This window comes from Pelophylax lessonae, assembly GCF_965119305.1.
Source record: "Pelophylax lessonae genome assembly, chromosome: 7".
Lineage (NCBI taxonomy): Eukaryota > Metazoa > Chordata > Amphibia > Anura > Ranidae > Pelophylax > Pelophylax lessonae.
In genome coordinates this window covers 62,583,523-62,596,332 of record NC_138774.1, presented here as the reverse complement: position 1 = coordinate 62,596,332, position 12,810 = coordinate 62,583,523, and the positions used below count along the sequence as shown (strand labels likewise).

The window sequence follows — 12,810 nt, the reverse complement described above, 5'->3', positions numbered from 1 at the left end:
TAATCTTATTGGTGTCAGGGCTTACCTTGGTTGGAGTCTGGCGCACAGAGATGTACGCTCACCCTTGCAGATATCCACAGTCCAAAGTAACCAGGTAAGGAAGCCACCTGGGCTGTGAATCTGTGCAGGGGGGCTTGGCAGAAAAAGTGCTCCAATTAGCAGTACCGGCAGGAATACAAATGGAAGGGTAGTCCAGGAATAACCGTAGTCAAAGGAAGCCACAAATCAGCATAAACACTGAGCGGAAACAAGGTCAGAAGCTGGAGTCATTTGGAAAACAAGCTCAGGAGACAAGAACACAGGAACAAAATCTGTCAACTAGGAACAATGAACTGACACTGCTCTCAAGGAGAGGCAGTGTTTTATACCTTGCTTAAACGAGCAACTAGCTTCAGGTGGAAATGAGTGAAAGGAGCATTCTCAGGTAAAGTCCAGCCCCCTAGTGCTGCAGGCAATGCCAGATAGACTAGACTGGATCCATATGAGCTGAAGTGTGGCTCAGAGGCAGGATAACAGACCCAGAACATCAAAGTACCCAGGTTCAAATCCCCTGTTAGGTACTTAACGGCCGCCACACCTGGCCGTCTGTATGGCACGGTGAGAACCATGACACTTGGTGTGTAACATTGCTTTTAACTAAACGGCTTTGTGGTCGATACATGTGACATTTGTGGAATTCATAAGTTTCCACCAAACAGACCCCTGAAGAAGGATGAAGTGTGCCTACACCTGAAACGCATTGGGTCCTCTTGGAACACGTGCCACGCTGCTAGTCACCATTTGTTTGCATGACCTATTGGTATAAGCCGTGATCACAATCTTTTAATCTTTTCATGTCATAAAGAGACATACAGTCTCTTTATATATTTATATTGTATGTACAAATAAAATAGTTTTTATCTAAAAACCTTACTTGGGTATCATTTGGATGTTTGGTCGCCCATAGAGTCCCACTCCTTTCTCAAGCAGGGTTCTATGGAACCCAAGGGTTCTTCCAGATATTAATAGGGGTACTTTGAGCTATGAGCAATTTCTGCCTCTCAGGTATGGAACTGATGACACCAATATTTTTTTAAAATAATCCTCTAATAACACCGCACTGTAAAAAATGATCCTAAATCATATAACTCAAACAATAACAAATAGTAATAAATATGTCTTTTAACAATTATTCTATAAAAATTAAAACAATCCTTTATAAGAAATCAAATCAATGTTAATTGATTCCAGAAGGCGCTAGGAATTCAAAACATGAAAAAGTTAATTAAAAAGTCAGTGCAAAAGTCTCCACACATAATATAACTGCAAATAGCCATGTTCCAATCATGCAGGAAAGATCTGTTAACATTAATTTGCTTTCGTGGGAGAGAATAATTTTTTTTAGCTATCTCTAAAAGGGGGATTCCTCCCACTGACCACCAATGTAAGGCGCATTCTTCCCACTGACCACCAATGTAAGGAGCATTCTTCCCACTGACCACCAATGTAAGGCGCATTCTTCCCACTGACCACCAATGTAAGGAGCATACTTCCCACTGACCACCAATATAAGGGGCATTCTTCCCACTGACCACCAATGTAAGGAGCATTCTTCCCACTGACCCCCAATGTAAGGAGCATTCTTCCCACTGACCACCAATGTAAGGCGCATTCTTCCCACTGACCACCAATGTAAGGAGCATTCTTCCCACTGATCACCAATGTAAGGAGCATTCTTCCCACTGACCACCAATGTAAGGAGCATTCTTCCCACTGACCACCAATGTAAGGAGCATTCTTCCCACTGACCATCAATATAAGGCGCATTCTTCCCACTGGCCACCAATGTAAGGAGCATTCTTCCCACTGACCACCAATGTAAGGAGCATTCTTCCCACTGACCACCAATGTAAGGAGCATTCTTCCCACCGACCACCAATGTAAGGAGCATTCTTCCCACTGACCACCAATGTAAGGAGCATTCTTCCCACTGACCATCAATGTAAGGCGCATTCTTCCCACTGGCCACCAATGTAAGGAGCATTCTTCCCACTGACCACCAATGTAAGGAGCATTCTTCCCACTGACCACCAATGTAAGGAGCATTCTTCCCACCGACCACCAATGTAAGGAGCATTCTTCCCACTGACCATCAATATAAGGCGCATTCTTCCCACTGGCCACCAATGTAAGGAGCATTCTTCCCACTGACCACCAATGTAAGGAGCATTCTTCCCACTGACCACCAATGTAAGGAGCATTCTTCCCACTGACCCCCAATGTAAGGGGCATTCTTCCCACTGACCACCAATGTAAGGAGCATTCTTCCCACTGACCCCCAATGTAAGGAGCATTCTTCCCACTGACCCCCAATGTAAGGCGCATTCTTCTCACTGACAATCACACTAATGTACTGTGAATTGTAGATATAGTAAATAAAAGAGAAGTTTGGGATTTAGAAAAATAAATCATACTCACCTAGGTGGATGTAGCATCGATCTGATGCTACATCTTTCCCCATCCAGCTCTACAATGAGAACTGAGCGGTCAAAGACTGTTGATCACTGAGTTCTCAGCATTCTGTGAGCAGAGAGGGAACTGCCAGTCATTGGCTCTCTGCTCTGACCCCCCTCCTGTGCTCAATGGAGCGCTGGGCTGTGGAAGGGGCAGGAGTGGCTGGCTTGGGCTTCAGCCCAGTGGCGTAGCGTGGGTTGTCAGCGCCCGGGGCAAGGTACGTAATTTGCGCCCCCTACACAAATCTACTAGACCACTACACTGACCTAGCTGATCACTAAACAGACCTACCTTATTCCTATACTGACCTACCTGATTACTATACTGACACCTACACAGACCAACCTGACCACTACACAGACCTACCTGATTCCTACACTAAGGATGGCTGAGCAGGCTCCTAAATGGCAGCATGACACTGCGCCCCCCCAAATTTTGCGCCCGGTGCGGCTGGCCCCCCCAGCACCCCCCACGCTACGCCACTGCTTCAGCCCACTGGTCAGCTGAAAACAGGTCACAGGAGTGCAGAACGATCTGCACTGCTGTGATCATAGGAAAAGAATAGTCAAAACAGCTTTGGCTATACTTCTCCTTTGGATATACTTCTTTAAAGTTCCCTGAGAACAGAACATTTTTTAAGGGTTCCTCCAAATAACATATTTTAGAACGACTGCTCTAAAGACAATACTTAAGCCTAACATGGCAATGTGATATACTAATGCAGTAGCATAATCAATCAATCAATCGCAACCCTTGTATGAGAATCTTTGTACACTCACACACTGTTGTTTGGGTCATCGATCAAGGTTGAGCAGTGACGAGTATAATCTGTGCAGTGGCACTTGTGTTTGTTTGTGTAGGGCAGGATACAAGGACAAATTAGGTAATTTTCCAACTGCATGAAATATATATTTTTTCTGTTTTGTACCCAACAGCTGGCCATTGTGCTGACCCTGGGGTGCCTCTTGGAGCCGAGAAAACTGGGCTTCGGTATGATGTTGAGGAAAGTGTCTCATACAAGTGTGCTAACGACCTTGACCTGGTGGGCACAGCTAAACGGACCTGTCTAGAGAGCAGGCGCTGGAGCGGAACTGAGGTCAGCTGTCAGTGTGAGTACTGGCCCTAATACTATCAACACTGCTTATTCCACCGGAAAGAGTTTTCTTTGTTACCCATGCTTTTCAGAGCCCTTTGCTATCCCAGTATTATGGGGATTTCTCCTAGATTAGACCTAATCTAGGAATAATAACTCCTTAGGTTACAAAACTAGTGCCAAAAAAATGAAACAATGGTGGAAAAGTTACCCACAGCTCAAAATCTTCTTTTCTTCTTTTAACAAAAACAACTAGTGTTAACAAGTAGTCTCCATGTTACTTTTTGATTTGCACTAAAATTTAAATTTTGAGGACAAGCGTTCAGGGGTGTTCCCTTGAAATGTAAATGTTAGTGCCATGGACTATACTTAGTTGTTTTTGTGGATAGTGGACTAATACAGCTACAATCACCCATTCATTTTTTTCTTATGACGGATTAAAGCAGCTTTTCTCAACTAGGGTTCCATGGAACCCTAGAGTTCCTCCAGAGGTTGCTAGGGGTTCCTTGAGCTGTGGCTGATTGATCTGCCATGTAATGGTACCTGCAAAGTTCCAGGGCCAATGTCACTTGGTAAAGCCAGCAGCATGACACCAAATGATCTTTTAACTGTCTGTAAGGGTGGCATTCTGACCACCACTGTAAGAGTTGCATTCTTCCTTCTAACCAATGTAAAGTGCATTTTTCTGATTGACCCTGATTAATTATTTTTGGTAAGGGTTCCCTGGGACTTGAAAATTATTTTATTTATTATAATAAATTGTTTTATTTAAAAACTATTTTAATTTGCGAAAGGCTGGATTAAAAGATAAGTCAGCTTGACTTTCGGAAGATTTACCGCCCTTCATGACCAGGACATTTTTTGTAATACGGCACTGCGTTACTTTAACCACTTAAGCCCCGGAGGATTTGGCTGCTTAAAGACCAGGGGGTATTTTGCGATTCGGCACTGCGTGACTTTAACGGACAATTGCGCGGTCGTGCGACGCTGTACCTAAACGAATTTGACGTCCTTTTTTTTCCCCACAAACAGAGCTTTCTTTTGGTGGTATTTGATCACCTGTGCGATTTTTACTTTTTGCGCTATAAACAAAAAAAGAGCGTCAATTTTGCAAAAATAACAATATTTTTCAAATTTTTTTATATGAAATTCCCCCCCAAAAAATTGTAAAAATCAAAATTTTTTAACATTTTCAGCCAATTTGTTTTATGCTACATATGTTTGGTAAAAAAAATCGCAATTGGTTTGCGCAAAAGTTATCGCGTTTACTAACAAAGGGAAAGATTTTTGTCATTTTTGTTGTTTTTTTAACGTGTAATGGCGGCGATCTGCGATTTTTTTTGCAGTACTGCGACATTGCGGCGAACAGATCGGACCCTTGACTGACATTTTTGACACTTTTGGGGTTACCAGTGACATTTCTACAGTAATCAGTGCTATACATATGCACTGTTACTGTAAAATTACACTGGCAGTGAAGGGGTTAACTTTAATTGAGAGGGAGGGGCTGTGTGTGTCCCTAGGGGCGTGATTCTAACTGTGATTGGCTGTGGCTTGAGCTGTAGAAACAGTGATCAACGGTCCTACATAGTAGAACCATGTGATCACAGTTTCTACACAGGGGAGAATGACAGGCAGCTTGTTTACACAAGCCGCCTGCCTTTCTCCCTCTCCCCCGACGATCGCTGAGTGAGCGGCAGACATCGGGTCCGCCGGTCACACGCGCGGGGGGTCGCTCCCCAGAGCCTCAAAGGCTAGTGACGTACTGGTACGTCACTCTGCCTGTGAGGGGCTGACCGCCGCAGTATATGTACTTACGGCGGTCGGCAAGTGGTTAACTGACAATTGCGGGGTCATCCAAGCAAAATGTAAGTCTTTTTCCCCCTCAAATAGGGCTTTCTTTTGGTGGTACATTTTTTACTTTCTGCTATAAAACATATCCATTAAAACATTTAGAAAATCTAATTTCTTCATCAATTTAGGCCAATATGTATTCTGCTACATATTTTTGGTAAAAAAATCCCAATTAGGGTATATTGATTGGTTTGCGCAAAAGTTATAGCGTCTACAAATTATGGGATATTTTTATTTTTACATTATTATTTTTTTTGTTACTAGTAATGGTGGCAGATCCCAGTTCCGTCTCTCTGGTTGATGATCGTCATATGCCTGTGGACATTGAGTTTGCGGTACCCGACAATGGGCTTCCTCAGTGTATAATCGCAGTGGGAGCTAGCCGCCCCCTACACGCATATATACAATATGTGATCCTGTGCACAGCTGCCACCCTGTAGCAGTAAAACTGCTATAGGGTGGTCGGTAAGTAGTTAAAATGAATCTGTGGTCAGGCTATTAACATCCTAATTTAATGCCAGCCCTCACTGACCTATGTAGCTGCAGGCACTGGTGAACAATTTATCACCACAGCAGATTACAGCAGAAGTACTAAAGTTGTTCCAGTCATTCTCTCTGCAGCTCAGCTCACACTTACCCTTTCCATCAGTGAATCAGGTGGAAAAAGCAGAAATGTGGTGGCTTTAAAGCTGTTTGGCAACATTGTCTTTTGGCTTTTTGTCTGGGGCTCTCAGTGGAACATTCCTGCTGACCATCAATGAGGAAGGAGGGGTTCTGGATGTTATCCACTTGCTCTTTGAAAGTGGAAAACCTCTTTAAGACCTTCTACAATATATTAACATGGACTCATACTTCCCTGTCTTTTGTCTATAATTTTACAAATTAAAATGTTTCTTTTTCCTCACAGACCCGTATGCTTTTGATCTCCCTGAAGATGTTGGACAACAGTTTGCTGGGTCTCTTTCTGGAGTCTTAAACACCTTTGAAAAGAAAAGTAAGGCCTGGTTCACACCTATGCATTTTTTTTTAGTGCCTTTTTAGTTTGACAGAAACACACTACAGTCCATTTAACATGGTTTCCTATGGGTCATGTTCACATCTGTGCAATTTATGGAAGGGGCCTGGTTTTTGGTTCCATAGACTTCAATAAATCAAAAACGTATATTGAAAAGCGCGAAATGCACCTGGCATAACAAGGAACACCAATGCACAAACATGGTCTCTACTACCAAGACATCTGGTTCGAAGCCACTCAAAAGGAGGGCAAAAATATGTAAGAAGTAGTAAACAAATGTTATACACATCTCAAATTCATTACAAATGCATGCTAAATGCACTTGAAAACATGCTGCATATTCCCATCTACAAAAGTCCTGAAAGGTAGAACAGATCCCTGCTGATGGCGGTCATGTGACTAAATATCAAAGTGGTTATGTGATCTGTGCCGAAGGGGAGGATCAGAGTATAGGTGGAGCCACTGACCAACTGACTCTACTGCAACGTCACTTATCCAAGCCTTGATGGCCAAGAGCATGTCAGCATATGAACACAGGAATAAAATTAACATAGCTAAGGAACAACCAAAATAAACAGTATGCTAATTAAACAACTAGCCTTGATTAGTCAGCGGTAGGCCATGCCATCCAGCAACAAGCCTACAACAAAGTACATTACACATTACCATAAACACAGAGATGAGCAGACAGACAGAAACAATAGGTGACTCACTTAACAATTGGAATTCATACCTAGGCAATGCTTTGATTAATCAGGGATCACAGACTGTCTGTCAATGGATAACAGTCTATGAGGCAAAGCTCATACAATATTCCAGCAGTCTGATACAGTGGATTTAATTTATCTTCATAGATTTCTTGAGGGATATTGTTGATAAATTTTACTTCCCCAATTGGAGGAGCCTCTTCAACCCAGTCTGCAGGAGGGCCACCATATTCCTTCTGACCATTACCCTGTACAAGAATAAATATTATACCTTACACCTTTCCATCCACTCCAGAAGGGAAGCTTTATTGTCCTCATTCAGACAATTAATCCAATCCATTAAGTGTATGTCGATCATTAGAGAATGATCTGCTCTCTCAATGGGTCATAATCAGTGGGTAGGAGGCTTACCCCAGTCCTCTCCAAAAGCCCCTGTCCTGGTTGGGTCTGTCAAATAAATAAACCTGAACTTCACCCATGAATAAAAAAAAATGATAGCAGGATAAAAACCTGTCTCCTGCAGTACTACTTTTCCAGCACTAGATGTCCTTGGTCTTTAAATGACAGCCATCATCTTTCAACCCACTTCCTCTGAGCTGTCAGGAACCCACCCCCAGCTTGTGATTGGACATTGAAGGAGAAGCAGCACAGTGAGAAGCTCATCTCTGTACAACTGTGATTTCTCCTTCTATCAGCATGCACCTTGTCAACACACAAACATTAACAATGTCAACATTGACCTCTTGTACTGCTGGATGGATGGCAAACGTCTGTTTTCAGCCGATTTTGTCGGATCAGATGCCAAGCAGGTGTCAGCGAACACATGCCCGTTGACACCCCCCCCCATAGAGGAGAATGGGTGAAAAAAACTGAAAAACGGACAGGCGGACCCAATTGGTCTGATCATGTGAAAGGGGCCTTACACACTAAGCTCTGCTGTAAGGTGACTGAAAGAGGCTAATATCAAGTCAAGTTCATGTAATTACACTGCTTACATTAAAAAAAATAAGTTTAGTTGTGTAAAAATTACCACAGAGCTGCTTTCATTAGTGTTTTTATATCTGCAAAGATTTGAGTTTTCACAAAAAAAAAAAAAAAAAGGATGCGCAATTGTCCATTAAAGTAATGCAGAATCTCAAAATAGGGCCAGGTCATTAAGGGGGCAAATCCTTTCGGTCCAGAAGTGGTTAATGAATACAAAGCCTGCTCGGATTGGTGGAGTCAGAGAGGCAGGCTGATGATGTTACTCTCTCTGACTCAGCCAATCCGTGCTGGCTTTGAATTTATTATTAGAATACATTGCTCGCCGTGATTAGCTCAGCGCGGTATACTGTATGTAGCTGAAGCTATGGTACATACAGTATTACCGCACATCCAGAGGGCTTACAGATTAGGGACGTTTGTTTTGGGCTGACAGATTAGTGGGTGTAAACGGCCAAAGGGGGGTAGTCTTATACGGCGAGTATAAGAAAAAAAGAGAGAGAAGTTGCCCGCTGGGTGGGAATATAGCGACCTACAAGTGGAAGTCAAAGAATGTTGTGAAGGGGTATTAAAAAATACATTTTTATTGAATAGATCGTTTAAAATGTCAAAAACGTTGAACTATAATAACAAAGTAACACAAAATGTTTGTTACAATCTGATTGTTGACACGGCAAGATGATGATAAACATATATAATACATACATAACCCATGTATAAATACAGTGGCTCACAAATGAATAAATGCGGTACAAGGCGAAATCAGCAACAAAACCCAGCGCGTTTCGGAATGATATTCCTTCTTCAGGGGTAGCAGACGTCTTGTATTCACATTGTGGAAGCCAATGGAAAATATATCTAACAACCAGTGTTTTAAAATCAAAGACCGGATAGTTGGCAGCAGCGAAGGGGAGATAAACAAGGAGAGGTAGTCCCAGGGTTCCCCCCACAAAGCAGTTCCTCCAACAAGATCCGAGAGCCCCAGAGCAGGGACAGCATGTGTGGATGGACCAAGACTAGATTAGAAAACCTGTCAAAAATTTGGAAGGTGTCCCAATATGTGTCAGCAGACACACAACGCTGTCAGAGCTTTGCCCTGAATTGAATGAGTTGGGGATACTCTTCTCTTTTTTTCCTGTATATCAGGGATGAAACCTACTTTGTAATCCAAACCTACATCCCCCCCCCCCCCCATTTTTCTTTTTTTGTATACGGCGAGTACAGCCCAAAACCTATATTTTACCTGGAAAATTAGGGAGTCATCTTATACGCCAGCATATATGGTATGTTATTTTCGTGTCCTCTAATAATGATTTTAGTGTAATTTTTGTGAAAATATTGTTTTGATATTTTCGGGGAGGGGGCCCTGTCAGGTAGGCTGTATGGGAACCAGTGATTTCTAACAGCAGCCCTGTGGGCAGCACTTTAAGCCATATGCTGAGTAAGGGCATGCTGGCAGAAGGAGAGAGCAGAGGGATGAGTGCATCAGTGTGCTGCTGCTCCTTTGCTGGGCAGGGAAGTGACCAAGCTGTGTTGCAGTAGAGAACTTCTCTGGCTGGTTCTGCTGTCTGGAAGGCTGAGTAAGGCCCCTTTCACACAGGCGGACCGTTCAGATCCGCCTGTCCGTTTTTTTGGCGGATCTGAACGATCCCCCAATGCATCCCTATGGGGCATCGGATGTCAGCGGAGACATGTCCGCTGACATCCGATCCGTCAAATCTGGACGGATGGAAACCCTATTTTCCATCCGTCCAGCGGATGGGATCGAATGAGAACGGACCGACAGTCTGTTCCCATCCGATTCCCCCATAGAGATGTATGGGGCTCTGACAGCTGTGTCTCTGCACACAGTGCGGAGAACAGCTGTCATTCTCCTGCTCAGCGGGGGATCGGCAGATCGATCCCCCGCTGAGATAAACAGAGTCCGCCAACAGAGCGGATAGTGTGAAAGAGCCCTAAATCTCAGGACTAGAAGTACAGAAATAAAATCAAATTGAGTGATAAGGGAGCGTGGGGCGGGGTTGGTGCTACACTGTGTGTGTTAATAGACACACACGGTGCAACTCTGGATTGAGCCCACACAAGCCTACTCCTAGCAAGCAGCGTGCTGGGGGGTACTCAACAGGTAGGAAGGACGAGCCAGGAGCACCAGCGGGGAACTCCAGAAAAGGAGGATCGGGGTTGCTCCCTGAACAAGTAATGCACAGAGCAGGTAAGTATAACATGTTTGGTATTTAAAAAAAAAAAGGTACTTTGCAATCACTTTAAATTTAGGTCCACATTTGAAGCTAAATCTACCCAAAACTGAAACTTTTATCTAGATTTCTTGATTCGTGTCTTTGTCACCTCCTGCAAAGTCACTGTCTTGCAGTTGTATTCCCCAAATATTGTTTTATTTTGCATTACAAAGAGTCAATTGGGAGAGTTATACACCATCCTTGGACTCCTATGACAGGTTGGAAAGAACTGGGACTTCTGGTGGGGACATCTCACCACTTGTGCCCTGGAAATATAAGAAGCCAACATGTCATTCAACTTCAAATGAGGATCTGCACATGGCTCTTATATGACATTTGAGGTTTTATCTCTTCTTATAGGTGCTGTTGGGCGCACAGTAAATATAAAGCAGGATGGGATTCTGAATGTCTATCTCCTCCTGGATGCCTCGGACAGTGTCGGGAAAGACCATTTCGAGATCTCCAAGAAGTGTGCAGAGGAACTTGTCAATGGGGTTTGTGTCATCACCACTTCTTGTCTGAATAATTCTAGCCAAATACCGTACATATGTAGCGCTCACTCCCGCAAGGGCTGCTGAATTGTGTCCCAGGTTTTTTCCTTCTGTGTAGTATCAGCCAGGCAAAAAGCCACATTCACTCCTCCAGCTCGGCAAATATTCTAGAGGTTGCCTTGCAGGGCCAGTGCAAGGATTTTTGACTACACAGGCGAATGGTCAGAGACTGCATACATGGCATGAGATGGTCATAAACTGCATATATGGCACAAGAGATGGTCAGAGACTGTATACATGGCACAAGTGATTGTCAGAGACTGCATACATGGCACAAGAGACAGTCAGAGACTGTATAAATGACACAAGAGATGGTCAGAGACTGCATACATGGCACAAGAGATGATCAGAGACTGCATACATGGCTCAAGGGTTGATCATAGACTGCATGCATGGCACAGGGGATGACCAAAGTTTGTATAAATGGCACAAGGGATGGTCAGAGACTGTACACATGGCGCAAGAGACAGTCAGAGACTGTACACATGGCACAAGAGACGGTCAGAGACTGCGTATATGGCACAAGAGATGGTCAGAGACTGTACACATGGCACAAGAGACAGTCAGAGACTGTATACATGGCACAAGAGATGGTCAGAGACTGCAAACATGGCACAAGGGAGGGTCAGAGACTATATAAATGGCACAAGACATGGTCAGAAACTGCATACATGGCAGACGGGATGGTCAGGAGTTGCATACATGGCACATGGGATGGTCAGGGATTGCATACATGGCACAAGAGATGATCAGAGACTGTATACATGGCACAAGAGATGGTCAGAGACTGCATACATGGGACAAGAGATGGTCAGAGACTGTATACATGGCACAAAAGATGGTCAGAGACTGTATACATGGCACAAGAGACAGTCAGAGACTGTATACATGGCACAAGGGATTGTCAGAGACTGCATACATGGCACCAGGGATGATTAGAGACTGTATACATGGCACAAGGGATGATCAGAGACTGCATACATGGCACAGGAGATGGTCAGAGACTGCATACATGGCACGAGATGGTCATAAACTGCATATATGGCACAAGAGATGGTCAGAGACTGTATACATGGCACAAATGATTGTCAGAGACTGCATACATGACACAAGAGATGGTCAGAGACTGCATGCATGGCACAAGAGATGATCAGAGACTGCATACATGGCTCAAGGGTTGATCAGAGACTGCATGCATGGCACAAGAGATTGTCAGAGACTGTATACTTTTTTTGGAGCTGAAGTGGTTAAATAGTGTCCCAGTACTCTGAAATTCCAAGGTGCTCTATTGAGGAAGCAACAACCACTCCAACTTTTATCCTCACCTGTGGCCTACCCCTTCCCATTCTGCCTATATCTCTGTTGGCCACTAAGTGTGATAGGTAGCCTACTGAGCGATAGGTATAAGAGAGGAACGTTAGGAGGCGGTCACAGTGCAAATATTGGAATGTCATTGTTTTTTTTGTAATACAGTAAACCCCCCTCCATCGCGGGGGTTACGTACCGGACCCACCCGCGAAAAGTGAAAATCCGCGAAATAGAAAAACCCTATTAAAATACATTGTAGGCATGTTTTTTTTACTGTCACTGTACTTTTAGAAGCATTTTAAGGTCTTTAAATACACTTTTAAAACAATAGAAACTCATTTAAACACATAAAAGATACTGAGAGACAGAGCAAGAGCTATGGAAAACACAAAAATATTTAATTTTCAATGAGATTTATATATTAAAATAACATTACAGAAAAAATGCAATATACCGGGACTGCAAAAACTGAACCGTGATGGAGCGGGGGTTTACTGTATAGCAACAAGATTTTTAGACACTAAAAAAAGCGTGTAGGCACAAGAGGCCGGAAATGTCAACATGCCGCCCT

The 12,810-nt window shown here is 43.5% G+C and overlaps 1 protein-coding gene across 1 annotated transcript in view; it reads left to right on the top strand.

Moving 5' to 3' along the window:
• LOC309560042 (complement C2-like) overlaps positions 1-12,810 on the top strand; it is a 137,041-nt gene that overhangs the window by 42,347 nt on the left and 81,884 nt on the right. The window contains exons 4-6 of the mRNA XM_082263548.1: positions 3,429-3,602; positions 6,348-6,434; positions 10,741-10,874. Coding sequence (XP_082119674.1) covers positions 3,429-3,602; positions 6,348-6,434; positions 10,741-10,874 — 395 coding nt within the window. The remainder of the gene's footprint in view (positions 1-3,428; positions 3,603-6,347; positions 6,435-10,740; positions 10,875-12,810) is intronic.